The sequence below is a fragment of the Aulostomus chinensis genome, chromosome 7, assembly GCF_037954235.1.
Source record: "Aulostomus chinensis isolate RoL2024-O1b breed Wild chromosome 7, RoL_Achi_v1.0, whole genome shotgun sequence".
NCBI classification, from domain to species: Eukaryota; Metazoa; Chordata; class Actinopteri; order Syngnathiformes; family Aulostomidae; genus Aulostomus; species Aulostomus chinensis.
In genome coordinates, this window is record NC_141326.1 from 2,574,877 (window position 1) to 2,591,444 (window position 16,568).

The 16,568-nt window shown below is 46.9% G+C and overlaps 1 protein-coding gene across 5 annotated transcripts in view; it reads left to right on the top strand.

Annotated features, from left to right (window-relative positions):
• The window catches only part of hipk2 (homeodomain interacting protein kinase 2), a 78,091-nt gene that overhangs the window by 17,046 nt on the left and 44,477 nt on the right, over positions 1-16,568 (top strand). For all 5 annotated transcript variants that reach the window (XM_086208138.1, XM_086208139.1, XM_086208141.1 and 2 more), the window contains exon 2: positions 27-1,194. In XM_086208138.1, coding sequence (XP_086064264.1) covers positions 27-1,194 — 1,168 coding nt within the window. The remainder of the gene's footprint in view (positions 1-26; positions 1,195-16,568) is intronic.

A 16,568-nucleotide genomic window follows, 5' to 3' on the forward strand; every position in this document is an offset into this window, starting at 1 on the left:
TCCCCTCTGCTCCCATCATGTCACAGGTATGGCCTCGCAAGTGCAAGTGTTCTCCCCTCACACTCTCCAGTCAAGTGCCTTCTTTAGCGTGAAGAAACTGAAGGTGGAGCAGAGTTGTAACTGGGATATGACAGGGTACGGCACACACAGCAAAGTCTACAGCCACAATAGCAGCAAGAACGTGTCGGCCGCCAGTGGCTCCCTAGGCATCAACAGCTCCCTGCAGGTCGCCAGCTCCACCCTGCCCTACGAGCAGGCACTCATCTTCCCAGCCAGCGCGGGCCACATCGTGGTCGCCTCAGCCAGCAGCACTTCGGGGGCCGTGGGGTCTCTGCTGGGCAGTGGTGGTGGAGGCAGCAACAGCAGTGGAGGTGGCGGCGGTGGTAGCGGCGCAGGTGGCGGGGTCGGTGTTCACAATCTGACGCGCCGCAGCACGGTCAGTCTCCTCGACACCTACCAGCGATGCGGGCTTAAACGCAAGAGTGAGGAGCTGGACAACAATAGCAGTGTGCAGATCATCGAGGAGCACGGCCCACTGATGATCCAGAACGGAGCGGCCAGTGGGGCCACGGTGGCTACGGTGGCCACCGCCACCTCCACAGCAACATCCAAGAACAGCGGCTCCAACAGTGAGGGGGACTACCAACTGGTGCAGCATGAGGTGCTCTGCTCCATGACCAACACGTATGAAGTACTGGAATTCTTAGGACGAGGAACCTTTGGACAGGTGGTGAAATGCTGGAAGAGGGGCACCAACGAGATTGTGGCGATCAAGATCCTAAAAAACCACCCGTCGTACGCACGGCAGGGTCAGATCGAGGTCAGCATCCTGGCACGGCTCAGCACGGAGAGCGCCGATGATTACAACTTTGTGAGGGCCTATGAGTGCTTCCAGCATAAGAACCACACGTGCCTGGTGTTTGAGATGCTGGAGCAGAACCTGTACGACTTCTTGAAGCAGAACAAGTTCAGCCCACTGCCGCTCAAATATATCCGACCCGTGCTACAGCAGGTGGCTACAGCACTGATGAAACTGAAGAGCCTGGGGCTGATCCACGCAGACCTGAAGCCGGAAAACATCATGCTTGTGGATCCATCGCGGCAGCCCTACAGGGTCAAAGTCATTGACTTCGGCTCAGCCAGCCACGTGTCCAAAGCCGTGTGTTCCACGTATCTCCAGTCCAGATACTACAGGTAAGAGCTGCAACGGGTTGTACTGTATCAAAGAAAGTCTCTCTTTTGGATATTTTGTGCAACATTCCACAGACACATGTTCTTCAGATTCTTCCTGTTTGTTCGGTTTAGATGAACAATATGCCTTCTGCATCTTGTTTGATTTATTCATGCTTTGAAGGGAATGTTCTCATAGTTGAGCTGATTATTTGGCTAAAAGCTCAGATATGTTGCCAACGCTACAAACTGCTGCTGAACCTTCGTTCATGTTGCTGTTCTTGTTGGCCTGTTAACCCACTTCTGTGGTGGGACGGGGCAGTGAAAGTCAAAGTATTGTGAAACCAGCATCTTTCATGTTCTGGATGATTGAGGTAGAGTTGAACTTCACCGTAACTGTGTGTACAAATACGTGAAATGCTATGTGTGATGCTAGGTGTAACACTAGGTGTAAAGTTATGTGTGACGCTAGGTGTAATGCTACGTGTGATGCTAGGTGTAAAGTTATGTGTGACGCTAGGTGTAATGCTACGTGTGATGCTAAGTGTAACACTACATGTGATGCTAGGTGTAACACAACGTGTGATGCTAGGTGTAACGCTACGTGTGATGCTAGGTGTAACGCTACGTGTGATGCTAGGTGTAAAGTTATGTGTGACGCTAGGTGTAGCGGTACGTGTGATGGAAGGTGTAACGCTACGTGTGATGCTAGGTGTAAAGTTAGGTGTGACGCTAGGTGTAGCGCTACATGTGATGCTTGGTTTGACACTACGTGTGATGCTATATGTGATGCTATGTGTGATGCTAGGTGTAACACTAGGTGTAAAGTTATGTGTGACGCTAGGTGTAATGCTAGGTGTGATGCTACATGTGATGCTAGGTGTAACTCTACGTGTGATGGTAGGTGTAACGCTACATGTGATGCTAGGTGTAACACAACGTGTGATGCTAGGTGTAAAGCTATGTGTGATGCTAGGTGTAACGCTGCGTGTGATGCTAGGTGTAAAGTTATGTGTGACGCTAGGTGTAATGCTACGTGTGATGCTAAGTGTAACACTACATGTGATGCTAGGTGTAAAGTTAGGTGTGATGCTAGGTGTAACGCTTCGTGTGATGCTAGGTGTAAAGTTATGTGTGACGCTAGGTGTAACGCTACGTGTGATGCTAGGTGTAACGCTACGTGTGGTGCTAGGTGTAACGCTACGTGTGATGCTAGGTGTAAAGTTAGGTGTGACACTAGGTGTAGCGCTACATGTGATGCTCGGTGTAACACTACGTGTGATGCTATGTGTGATGCTATGTGTGATGCTAGGTGTAACACTAGGTGTAAAGTTATGTGTGACGCTAGGTTTAATGCTACGTGTGATGCTAGGTGTACAGCTTTGTGTGATGCTAGGTGTAGCGCTACATGTGATGCTAGGTGTAAAGTTATGTCTTTGCCTTAACAGTAGTGGTCTGTTTTCTTGACTCTATGACTGTAAGGGAAGGTGGAAATGGTCGATTGTGATTGTATTGTGGTGCGTGCACTCACCACATTGGCAGAGGGGAATATGGAAAGTGACTTGGTTTGTAACTGAGTGCCATGTGCTGCTGTCTCCTCAGTGACGGGCCGTCGTCACAGTGACGCTAAACGTAACGCTACGTGTGATGGTAGGTGTAACACTAGGTGTGATGCTAGGTGTAAAGCTATTTGTGATGCTAGGTGCAACGCTACGTGTGATGCTAGGTGTAAAGTTATGTGTGACGCTAGGTGAAACGCTACGAGTGATGCTAAGTGTAACACTACATGTGATGCTAGGTGTAACGCTACGTGTGATGCTAGGTGTAACGCGACATGTTAAGCTGTGTGTGATGATCTTTATTTCATTCAGTTTTAGGCTGGGGGGTTTCAGTTTTTGTTCTAAAAAGATTTTGAGGAAAGGGCTAGCAGCCTGTCTAAAGGCCTCTATTCACCCCACTGCTCCTCAGGCCCCCGGACCTTGAGCCCCCCATCATCACGGATGGCTCCCATTTCCCCCAGGATAGAGATGAGGGGTCAACCTGAGTTCTCCTGTAATATGTGCCTGTAATCCACACCAGCGGGCCCTGCATTAGAACCAGATGACTCTCTGGGAAGGCCTTTCTTTCTTCTCTCCATACTTCTGACACATCATTTTCATCCGTGGCATAAGAGTGTGTTTAGGTTTCAGTGGAGGCAGCACCAGGGGAACGGTGCAGGGAATCAAACAGTGTCTCTGCCTGCACAGAGAGAAGCTTTGTTTGGGGCTCCGGCCTGGTGACGGGGGCGAGCGTGAGGCAGGAACAGGTGTGTGTCGGCCATGCTGCTGCACACATATGCACACACCCACGCACAACACATACCCACACACAGGTGGTGATGGCTCTCTCACTGTTAAGTTAGAGGATCATCTTCTACAGTTTATCATTGACTGCTGTAAACTGTTGCTGTTTATTTGAAGTTCACAGTTTCCTGTTTAGTAGGAGGCTGGCGTGGCGCACACAGAGAACTTACAGTCACGCAGTCTGCTTTATTCACAGTATCAAACGTGTTTTATTTTATTTGAGCTATGATGAGGAGGTTTTCCGGGGTGCTGCGGGGTCCCCGGGGGGGTTCTCCCTTCAACAACATGAGGAGGAGTAGTTCAGTGTTGCATTCAGAAGCCTTTCACAAGCATTTAAAACGGTGAAATCGACCGCAGCTCATCAGATCTTTAAACACGAAATATACACAACATAGTTTTCTTGTCTTTTGGAGAACAACCCTGATAACGTTCTCGGAACTTTTTAATCATTTCTTGCCAATTTAATTTATTTCTCCTAGTGTTTATGAAAGATGTCAAGTGAATCGACCAGAGGAAAAAAAGGTGATTAGCAATTGGCAAAGAAAGACCAGAGCCTTGATTCAAACAAAATCATATTTGTAGCTGAATTCAGGTCAGTGATGCTGGATCAGATTTCTTATGTTTGATTTTTTTTTTAATATTTTGTTCTGATCTTCCTCTAGTTTTGGAAAAATCACGTGAATCCACTGAGGTGATCAGCCCAACAGCTACATACAATTGTGCAAGGCATCTGAGCAGATATCTGGATATCAGGGTCCCTATTGAGCAGAATCACTTCAAATATGGCGGCTGCAGCTTACTGAGTCAGCTCGGGGGTCCTGAACCTGCTGTAATGTGCATTGAACTGTGTTTTATTACAGGAATTAGATTGCACGTATCAACAGTCCCGTGCTGTTCCGTTTAAGTAGCCAATGTTGAAGTAAACACAGCTAGTGGTGTGTTGTTGTTGCTCCTGGCCGGCAGGTCAACAAGCAGGCCATAAAATGTTCCTGCTTATTTTCTGTGGGAGTGACGAGTGGAGGAGAGCAGCGAGATCATCCCTTCATTTCCTCTTGGCAGCAGAGGAGGGGAAAGAATTGCTGACATTGACCAGAAAATCATCCAGCCGCCATCATCATCGGGGACTTGGTGAACCTGGTGTGAGGCATTGGGAGTGGTGCGTGTGGGTTTTTTGTGTCCGGCGTTTTTGTTTTTCTGCTGAAAGCCTCTCTGCTCGCTGTCATAGCGCGTCAACAAGAGTGTGTTGATTCTTTGAGAGAAATGAGGCAAGTCTTGCTGTTGCGTTCAGGAGTGAGCTCACGGGAGATGATCGCTTCAGGTGTCTGGGCATCACACGAGGTTTGGGCAGCAAACAAACTGGCTGCGGGTCGAGTTCGTGATGAGTTCAAAAGCTGAGACAAGAACATCAAACTAGCTTTGATGATGTCAGATGAGGAGATAGCCGGATGATTTCTGCTGCAGCCGCTACCTTTACAGGATACCGATTACACATGGGGGTGATTTGCCGGCGCCGTCCGGGTGTGTATTACTCTATATCCTCCACAAGAGCAAAAATGTCATCATCTTTGCTTCCTGCAACATTAAATATTTGTTCCTTTGTCTTTGTGTACTTTTTTATCAGATGTTGCACCTCCACAGTTACATCTCATTGGTTGGAATTTCATCTCCCTCACACGCAGCTGCTTGGATGTCACACACATATGGTATGCTGTTGACGTCGTATGCGCTGCGAGAGCCTTGCAAATGAGTTATGGATTTTCCACAAGGTTGACTCATGCAAATAAAACACCACTATTCAAGGTAAACAGGTGATGTGCTATTTGCAAGAACAGCTCTCGGGGCGTTTAGAGTTTCATCTTGCAGTGACGGGTGTAGCTGAGCTCATCCGTCTCTGTCACAGAGGTCTGTGTGTAGCGCTGCGTCAGGGAGAGGGACCATCTCACTGCAAGTATTCTAGTAGAGTATTAGCCTCGTTTCTTTGTCCCACCCTTAATTATTCTGAGGTGTTCATGTCCCGCTTACATCACCCTGGTCTGGTCCTACATCTTTTATTCTACCTCCCTGCCCCCCATCCACCCTCACCCTCTTGCCTGTAGCTAATGATGTAACAGGCAGGCTGGCTAGTCAAGCTTACACTGGGCCAGATAAAGGGATTATTGTCTTGTCCCAGTTGGGCATGTTTGTCCTATTTATCTCATCAGACAAAGGCCATGAGATGAGTGGAATGCAGCAAGAGTTCTTTTTTTTTTTTTTTTTTCTTGAGTGAACTGAAAGTTTCCTGGTCTGGCTGGAGCCGGCGTGCCCTGGCCACAGGTGGTGGGACAGGCGTAGGTGTGAGAGGAACCCACCATAGGTCTGAATATGGCAGACGTGTACGAAAGGAATAGACTTTAGTGTCTGTCTTAGTGTTGGGAATCTCGAGGCAAATCATGCTTATTGATGCATCAACTAACTTTATTTCTGATTATATTTTTATACAAAATGTTTCCCAAATTCTGTTTTAAAAACTCTTTTCTTGTCTGTAACAACATCTCCTGCACGTCTGTCCCTTCTAGTGAGGGATCCTCCTCTGTTGCTCACCCTGATGTTCCTCAGATTTTTCCCTGTTAAAGGTTTTCTATGGAGTTCCTCCTCAGTCGATGTGAGGCTCTGAGGGCAGAGGATGTTGTTAAGATGCCAGGTGAAGCCCTTTGAGACAAACTGTTTGAAAGAACGGGCTCTACAAGTAAAACTGCCTTGCCTTGCCTTATATGAAAATTCACTGCTTTTAAAAGCAGTTTTGTCATTCACATAATTGTAATGATCCATAATCAAAGTAAAAATATGACTTTTGAAGTAAGTGTTCACTAGTCTTAACATTAACACTGCTGATGGATCATAGTTGATCATTTCTAACCACCGCTGCTGATCTGCCGACTTGTTCGTGCCTAATTTTTAGCGGCTTCCAAGTTTTGGTGACGTTGATGTTCGCCTGTGTGATCCAATTGTGACTGTTCAAGCTGACATTCAATTGCAATATGATCTGAAATATTAGAGGGATGTTAGTCTTTTACATTGTTCTCATTTTCATTGAAAAGCCCATTAAAATGATAGTGGTGTGGTATTAGGCCACAATATCCAGATTTCTGTTAAAACGTGAAACTTGTGAGTGCAGCTGGAACAGTTCTCACTCACAGCAACTACCTGGTCAGAAGCTGTGATGGTGAAAAGCTTTTGCTTGTCACAAATTAAATTACACTGTCTTTTCTTGTACTTGAGGGCTATTAAAGCTCTAATTATGTCAGCAATCCCATTTGTTGCTGACCAGCCTGCATCAGGTGGGTCGACTGCACATCTGTTCCAGACGGCGTTTGTGGCCTCCACAGGTTTGACTGTCAGCCAGGACAGAATCACGCCATATTCCTTCTGCTTCATCGAATGTTTGTTGTGCGTCTCCTTCATGGCTGCGTGACAGCAGCTGAGAGTGAGAGCAGATCGCAATGCTCAGACACACACCGCCCTGATGTCACGTTGACACAGCTCGTCTGGTTGATGGGGCAGTTCGCACAGTGTGGCTTCCAAAACGCTTTCAACTCACGTTGTTTAATTGATCTTATGATTATTTTACTTGACTGATGAACCATTTACTCTAAAAAAGGTCAAGAATATTTGAAAACGTCGCATTATGAATTCCCAGAACCAAAGGTGATAATGGGGCATAATTGTCCACTCATGTTGCAGCTCTACCAAGTGCTGGTTGTAAAGCTGTTGCACCCTTTTTCGACCGCTCCGTGTGCTGCCCTCTAGTGTGCACATGCCACAGATTGTCCAGGTGCTGCACCGCCGTCGCATCAGAGTTCCACTTTTTTATCATTCATCTACAATCGTGTTTTTTTTCCTCCCCTGGTGAGCATGGAGCTGAAGAAGGTTCAAAATTTAAAGAAACTTCATGATTTCTGAATGGAATTTGTTTCTCCCAAGGCTGTCACGCTGGATAGACCTCACAACTTGGTGTCAGCAGTTAGATTTTTCCTCCAAAGACAACAGCTGACAGCCGGGTGTGTGGCTTTTTCTGAGAGAAAGAGACGTTGCAGCATGTTGTTGGGGTCTTTCATTGCCACCAACAGAATTCCTTCCACTCCAAAGCCTGGGTGAATCATTACCTGCATTACAAACTAGCATGAAGCATGGAACTATGTTTTCATTAATGTGGGTGGAATGGCTGTGTGTGCTCTCTCATCACGTATGCTGATGTGCTCTTATCTTACACGTCGCGAGGTTTTCTTTGCTTCACTGCAACAAACAGAGAAACAGCCGTTTCTTTTGAAAATGATAAATCTTCATTTTAATAACTCCTCACCTACCAGAACCCAGAGCAGGGATGCTCACGTGTGTGTCAGCACCTTCCAGCTTGTACCTGTTGCTTTTAATGCACGCAGGGTTCGCACATCCATGCACGTATGAGCAGAATATGTGGTACCTGATGGATTGGTTTATCACACTATATGGGTGAAATGGAAATGAGTCAACAACGGCAGAGAGAGGGAGAGAGGGAGGAACGAGCCTGTTGTTGTCACCAGGAATGTGAAGTGGCCAGTGTGTGCACTCTCAGCGTGCAGCTAAAGGCCTCTGGCAGAAGAGATCTTAATGCATCCAGATGGAAACTTCACAGAAAGCTCATATTATGGACTCTCCACGCTCTATTTTTAGAGTCCATTTCTCGTCTGCAGAGAAGATGGGTGCAGCTGATGCGTCTGTAGGGTCTCTGACCCCCCCGAGCTCGCTATATGTCCCGTGCCTTAATATGCATCTGTCTCCATCAGGGGCAGTGGTGCAATCTCAGGAAGAAGAGCTGCTGCACCAACTGTCTGTCTGTTCCTCTGTCTTTTGTTAGTGATGCACAGTCAGACAGTCAGTCAGACAGTCAGTCAGACAGTCAGTCAGACAGGCAGTCAGACAGACAGTCAGTCAGACAGACAGGCAGTCAGACAGACATGCAGGCAGAGCAGGCGTTCCAGCACATTTACCCTGCCTCTGTGCGAAGCATCAAGGGGTGTCTTAACGCATGAGGTTGCATGTTAGTTACTGTTCTGAAAAGCGTGCCCTGATGTGCCAGAGAGGGAAGGTAGTTAAACACAGAGATCAGGTTGCCACAGGGGTACGATGGGTTAGGAAAAGCACAGAAAGACAGTCCATGTTCTCAGCAGGGGGATAGTGGCGGGATGGAGGCGCGGGTGTGTGGAAGGTTGTTGTTTTGCATTCCTCGTCAGTACCTGGAACAGTGCTTTCTTCCCCCTAAGCAGTGGCAGATAATTACTTATGCAGATGAAGTTTCATTAAGTTCAGCCTGACTGGGTGGCTGCTGCGCCATGTTGGTACTTTCCCACTGACTTTTTGGTCTGTATGTTTAGCTTTATCGTACGGTGGTAGTACAGGCTTGTGACCACCGAGGGGCGGCGGCTGCTGTTGACCGTAGACGCTGGCTATTATCAGCATACTAAATAAAGACCTTTAAAATGATAATTACTGCTCCCTGCATTATTGCGCTTTTTTATGACAGTCATAACACCTCAGTATGCATGACAGAACCCTAATAACCTGTTTCTCATTTATAATGTGCCTCTGGGCAGCTCCGCCATGTGTCTCCACAGAGCAGCCAGCAAGGGAGACATGTAGCGGCTAAGCTAATTAACTAGCAGTAGTCAAGCATATGCACCAGGATATGTACAGTAGCAGTCTTCCTCTCCCACTCAGCGGGGCAAATAATGAATGTGAATCATTTCACTCATGAGGACGAACTGGCTGAGGGATACAACGACCAATAGGCAGGATGCACGTGTGCGCGTGCTTCTGTGTGTGCGTGTGTGTGTGTGTGTGTGTGCGCGCGCGCGCGCGCGTGCGCTCACGCTGTCTTTGCCCTTACCAGTGTAACCTCCCTCACGGTAAAACTGAGCTTCCTGAGTTTCACCTCATTGTTCATCCTTCATGGTTACTCGTCTTTGTTCTGCCTCACAGTTCAATTTCCATACATTTCCCAGGATATTAAACGGACGGAAATTAAGCTGCCTTGATAAAACGCAGCGAGCCGCCCACTCAAGCTCCGGTCTCTGCTCTGTATTGATTGCTACACAAGATTTTTTCCTCACCTAAGCTTTTTGGGTGGTTCCTATATATTGGCAGCACAAGGATCAGGTGCAATGGTACAGGTATTTGGAGGGCTGAAACAAAGACTTTTCCCATGTAAAATCAAGGAACAGTGGGTATTTTCTTCTGACTGAAGGCGGATTTTTAGTCCTCATGGATCCAGTTTCCAGACTCTTGAATATAAGGATTTGCTGAAAATGTTTGCATTAGGAAACATTCTTTGGTCTGCTGGAGGGACAAAAGTGATTTGCACACATCACTTTGGACTCCTGGGAAACTGTGACGAGCACTTTTCAGATTTTATTGACACGTTACAGAGTTAAGCGCTTAGTGCACAGCATATTTTGATATAAATGAATGTCCTTTATATGTTAAAGCCATTGCCAATGAATGAATGGCAATGCGGGGCCAGGTCAGTGTCTCGATATGTCCCACTGGATTGTGCTCCAGGAGTCAGGAGGAGCTCCTGGACTCTACGCCTGCTTAGCCCTCTGCTAACATGAATGTGGATCAGTAATTTTATCAAGCAGCTTTTTTGACTTTCCAGATACGATCAGATTGTGACAGGGATGTCATTTCTCCCCACACAATTTATTGAATGGGTTTGCAGGTGAAGCAGTAACAACAGAGTAGCCTACAGAGGAGCTTTGATTTTCCTCTCCGTGGCTTTAAAGGTTCATCAGTTAATCATGAAAATAGTCTCCAGGTTAAACGATGATGAAAGCGATGGTTAGCTGCAGCCCTGCTCAAGCTCAGGAGGGTTAGCAGGGCCGTGGCGGCCATCAGCAGCTGACTGGCACCGCCGCCCCAGGTCTAAATAAATCATAAGACCCCCCGCTGGCCCACTCCACCATTCCTGCAATGCCCGCCATCCCTCCGCAGGGAGCTCCAGAAAAGGGGGCAGCCCCCATCACTGCACACTGCCTCCCCACCTCCCCTCACCTTCCCTCCTCCACCCTCACCTCTTCCATCCACTTGCATGAATATTTAATAGTGAACACCGGGATGGAAAATATGCAGCAAAGGTGGAGAGGCCTTCTAAATAAACATTAAAAAAATGTTTTAGCAGCCTGAATTTTTAAATTTTATGTCACAGGAGTATTGTCGTAAACTCACAAGGTCCTATAAAGACCGAGAACAACAGAAACTGCTAGCAACATCAGAAAAAAGAGACAAACAGAGAGCAGGGGAGACTGATCCAAGCTCTAGCTGTCCAGCTGGGGAGAGGATTGGGGGGATTGGAGACCTGCAATTGGCTCCATGCTGGCTGTGTGCGTGCGTGTGTGTGTGTGTGTGTGTGTGTGTGTGTGTGTGTATGCTGGGTTGTCTGCCACTGTGACAGAGAATGCCTGGTGTGCAGAGGCCCATGCAGGCTGCCACAAAGTTTTCAGCAGAACAAAAAAAGTGCATTTGTTTTCTCATTTGGAGGAATTTGCTTATGTGCGTAATATGAGCCTAACTAGTTTGGCTAACTTGAAAATCCTGCCTCTCCGTCCCTGGCTTTTAAACATGCGCACAGCGTTTATGAGATCGGAGATGTTCATCAGTCCTATTCATGGTGACAGTTGTCGCGCCATAAAATTGTTGCTCCTTTTCAGTGCAGATGGTAGAATTAGAACAGCTCAGTTCTTACCACACAAGCTATTTTCAGCAGCACCCAGAAAGTCATAAAGCAACATGGCAATGTGACTTTATGATCGCGATTATTAATGCCGGACTCTGTTCACAGTTACAGTACTCAGGTTTCAGCTTTAGATGAGAGCAGATGTGTTGTATAAGAACATCTTTTATTTTATCCCAGAGGGGAATGTGGACATTAATAGAAATTGACCACAAAAAATATATGTCTTGCTGTGTCTTCATGATTTCCTTTAACCATTTAAAGCACATGGCGAACGGGCAGGAGCGTCTGACTGTAACGATTGCAAGTATCAGTTTAACGTCAGGGAGGAAGCCGTCTTCGGCAGCCTTGTGTAGATCAGCATCATTCCCTCGTTGACTCTAGTGAACATCCGTCCTTTGGAGTCTGGGGGTTTCTGAGGATGAGATTTTCATAAAACCTGCTTTTCTAGAAAACAAAAAGCCTGTATAGACCTACTGAGACCAATCATAAAACACGTCTGAAGCAAAGCCTTTCTCGCGCGAGCTTGATAAATATTTTAACATGACTAATAGCACCTTGTGACATGAGAATGTATCGCTATCAGATTGCAGCTGGAGGCATAATTTGTTTGGAAAAAAATAATTACTCCTGTTTTGGCTCATGGTTAAATATTAAAAGGGTTAGGATTTAGAATGGGGCCGCGTCCACGGGCGCTCGCTTGTGAGCGAGTCTGCTCCTATAGACATCACTGCTGCAGACAGGCTGCCACAGAGGGGAAACATTCCTCGGTTTTATTGCTAAATTCAAACGATTACACTGCTAAATTTCACAAGAAGGGTAGTGCAACCTAATGAACTTTCTCTGTGTGCTTGGCCACTGTGCTTTGAAGACTAATCCTAGTGTTTTATGAGCGAGGCGCGTCAAATTGTCTGTTGAGTTCAGCTGGTTATTGAGTGCACAAGCTGGGAGGCACCAGAGAGCATTAAGATGCTATGTATCAGCCCACATATATCCATGATACAGAGGAGTGAGACTGCAAATGACAGATCATGCAGAAATACCACAAAAAATAGGATTTTAATTTTAATTACAACAAGAATAGACAATGGCATGTGTTGTGTCCGTGAATGAGGGGAGCTTCCTGTCCCACGACACGCGTCTATTCATTTCTTATGTACACAACCTGAAATCATGAAACTGTCATGCTAAATATGATGAAAACCTAAACTGCACGCAGAAACTAACACTAGAGTTAAAAGAATCGCTGCTCAAACAGCCCTGACGGATCCACTAATGCACAGGATATTGCACATAGAAGCTGCAACACAGAAAAACATTTATGGTGGCACCAGGTGTGCTCTGAAGGGCCGAGAGCACGTGGCGTCTCAGCGTGTATTGTCAGCATGAACATAACTCACATCAGCAAGTCTTTCAGTACAGCCAAAATCTATACAGCTTTCAACAAACGGCGCCTCCTGAAACAACAAGACGGTTGTTGTCCTTGTGCCCAGAGAATGGAATTACATGCATTTCTCCCCGTCTCTGGTTATTTTTGTGATGGCACACACACGCACACACTCACGCAACTCTGCATTTTCATATGCACAAATATGTCATTTCATCGGTGTCTGCTAACGCTGATCAAGAGCAATGTGGACGTGGGTACGGACGATTTTCAGTGTGTAAAAAGCTTGGGCTCCCACAGCGGTTGGACCGGCGTGCTCCATATTACACAGATCCATTAACCGGCGACCCGTGATTCTGTACACGCTGCTTTGAGTACACAAACAAACTCTAGAACAATCCAGTCCTCCGAGCTGAAAACGCATTTCACATCAGTGTCCTTGCATCCTTCTAAAGCGTGCTAATCTATTCTCAGCTTTTTGTTTTTCACTGAAATGAATGCAGAGCATTAACAGGCATCCTAAGTTATAAAAAGAGTCTCCGTCGCCATGGTAACAAAGACTCTTGCGCCAAACCGTCACTTGTGAAGTTGGAACACCTGAACATGGCTGCAGCTGTTTTGATCCGCCTGCCTGCCCGCCTGCCTCGACAGACAGCTGTGTACTTTAGGGACGGGGAGGGCCCTCAGCCACATTCTCTTCACACTGTCTCTTTTGTTTGCCCAGGTGGGTCAGGACGCGCCGTCTCCACCTCTCCGCCTCGCTCTCCTTCACCTCCCTTGCTCTTTCACTATCTCATTCACTTTCCCGTCCTCGCTCTCGATGTCATACTCTTTCTCTCACGCTTCCCTCCGCCTTTGTTCCACAGGGACCTGTGGTCCAACTGAAGCTCTCGGTTACACAAAGAAACCCAAATTGGCATTCATCAGCAGCCTGTTACCAGCTGTGTACATTGTGTGTTTGTGCTACCTCGCAGGGTAGAGGAGGTATAGATTTTAGCCGTGACAGTCTTATCACTTTTGGCTTTGAGTCCTGGCCCTCTGCAGAGAAATGCTCGCCTCTCTTATGTCTCCTGAGCAGGTTTGTAAGAAAATTCCTTGGCATGGCGTTGTTGTTTGAAATGTCCTCTTACTTTAGGTTTGAAGCAGATTTTAATTGTGACAATTTCAGAAGCCTATCCTCCACATCCTCCCTGTTTTAATATGCATACCCTGTTGTTGACAATACACATATGAGCTGGAGGAGCACAAACCCCACAGCGACCCAAATCCCAAACCTACCCTGTTGTTCTCAGTGTCACCATGGTGACAAGAAGTGCTTCAAGTCAGACACAAAGATGTAATTTTTAAGTGTGTTCATTCACCAGTCCCAGTGTGTGAGTGTTGGAGCAAGTAGGGGAAGGAGAGAGGTGGTCCAGAGTCTCCGGCCCGCTCGGCGCTCTGAGACCAGCAGCTGAGAAAACAGCGGGGAACTGTCATGAGCCCCCCCCCCCCCCGCCCCCCTCCCTCATGTCCCCTGTTCAGCGCTCATCGTCCCCTCTGATGTCCTCTTGTGTTCTGTCTATCCCTCCCTTCCTCACACTACATTCTGACCTCTGTCAGGAAAACCTGTCCAGCGTTTCATGATCACATCCAGAAGACTTCAGCTGGCTGTGACGGCAAAGAACTTTTACAAATATGACTTAGCTGGATGTGGAGAAGTTGTCAGGTGTCTGAGCTGCAGCTTTAGAACGGATCAACAGATCCAGAGCCTGTGGGAGGAAATCAGATTTATTGTCAGCCAGAGTTTTCACAATATGAGAAATGTGCCTTGGTGTAATTGGTGCAGACAGACAATAAAGAAGTAATGAAAACAAGCACTGAAGTATTAAAAAAAATAATTAGAAAGCCAATTTATATGAAAAGGGGCTGTAAGAGCTGGTTAGAGCTGTCAGCTCACAGCAGGAAGGTTCCAGGTTCAAGCCCCGGCTGGAGCACAGGGTCTTTCTGGGTGAGTCTCCATGTTCTCCCTGTTCCTGCTGGGTTCTCTCTGGTACTCCAGCTTCCTCCACAGTCCAAAGACATCAAGAGGGACCAGGTTAATCCAGACTCTAAATTGACCGTAGGCGTGGCTTGGAGAGCCAATGGTTGTCTGTCTCTATGTGTTGGCCCTGTGATGGACTGGTGACCTGTCCAGGGGGAAGGCTGCTGGGATAGGCTCCACCCCCACCACCCTCAACAGGAGAAGAGGGGGAACATGGAGGGATGGATGGATGGATGGATGGATGGACAATTTACTTTAAATGTAAGAAAGAATTAGAATAGAATTAAATATAGGTGCTTAGCGTCGGTTGTGAAATTGAGCTTCCTCATCTGATCATTCCAGTACCAGAACAGTTTGAGCATCTTCTACAAACAACCTTATTCAGAATATTCTAATGTTCTTTGGTATTGTGCCAGTCACACGGTACAAACACCAGCAACACACACACACACACACACACACACACACACACACACACACACACACACACACACACTCACTCTCGTTGACTGTGAACGCTCCAGAAAATGACTGCATGAGCTAAACCGAACATGAGGCTGACTTGTACTGGGAGCTGGCATGTTTACGGCCCGGGACAGCTGGATCCGGAGGGTCTGGAGAAGTTCACGGCTGCAGTGCAGGTGCAGTCAGATTTGTTTCCCAAGCTCACAGATGCTGCTGCTGCTGCTGGAAGCAGCGAGAAACTGAGTTGAACTGATGTCTTCAGCAGTCTCTCACGTCTTTGAATCAAGCATGGACACCGTGTCTCAAATCAAGCATAAGCTCTATTGAAATGCCAGTCTCATTTAAAAAAGGCCCTCTGTTGGGTTTTTCATGTCTTGTCTGTTTTGTTTGCCTTTTCTTCAAGGGGGCACGGCGAAACGAAGGCGAATGGATGACTAAGTGCAGTGAATCATAAATGAGTCGAGGAGTGTGTCTGTGTGCTGGAGAGCCTCAGTGTGATAGTACCAGCTTCCTGTCACATTTCGGTCTCTCTGGTCTTGATTTGTGACAATAAGCCATTTTGTGGGGCTAATTGCATAAATCCTGTGTCTAAAGCATGAAAGAACAAACACGAGCTGCCCTCCGACTGCAGACAGCTGGAGCAGCGCTGACGCCGGACCACAGCAAATCATCGAATGTCAAGCCTGCGTCCAACAGATGATGACCCTCGGTTTGCTCTCACCACATGTGCCCAGCTTTGAAAGGTTTATTTTAGAGCACGCGGGCTCGACGGGAAAAATCCAGTAGAGGAATAAGGACATATAGATTGTTAATCCCCCAAACACGGGCGAGCAATTGAAACAAGCGGGCCGATGTGTCGCTGGGTGTGAGGAGGGTTATTTGCATTACAAGGTTCCCACAGAGCAGAATAAAACACAGACAGAGCTGCTAGCAGACCGAGCTCTCTCAGGGTGGCCCTGTGCTAATTGCAACTGGGGTACATTTACTGATTATGGTTAAGTGGTCCAAAATGGTCCCCTGCTCTTTGTTACCCTCCCACCCCTGGTGGATGTGGTCAATAGCAGGCCTGTAGAGATGCCTTCCCATTGAGGGAAGCAAATGCTCGTTGCCTCGTTTCATCGTTTCATCTCCTGGACCACACAGGGAGGGAGGAGCACACACACACACACACACACACATATATATATATATATATATGTGTGTGTGTGTGTGTGTGTGTGTGTGTGTACATCATTGTTGATAGTTGAAAAGCCCGTTGAAATAAAAGTTAGATATTAATTTGAATTTCTGAAACCAAGGTGAGGATGGTTTTGTCATAAGAGTGAGGAGTGAATCATTATTCAAGCCATTTCTGTTTCCGAGGCATCTCTTTAGTGAGAGCTGATGACTATTCATGTTCCCAGCAAAACAAACAAATGGAAATTAACAGAATGCAAAGTG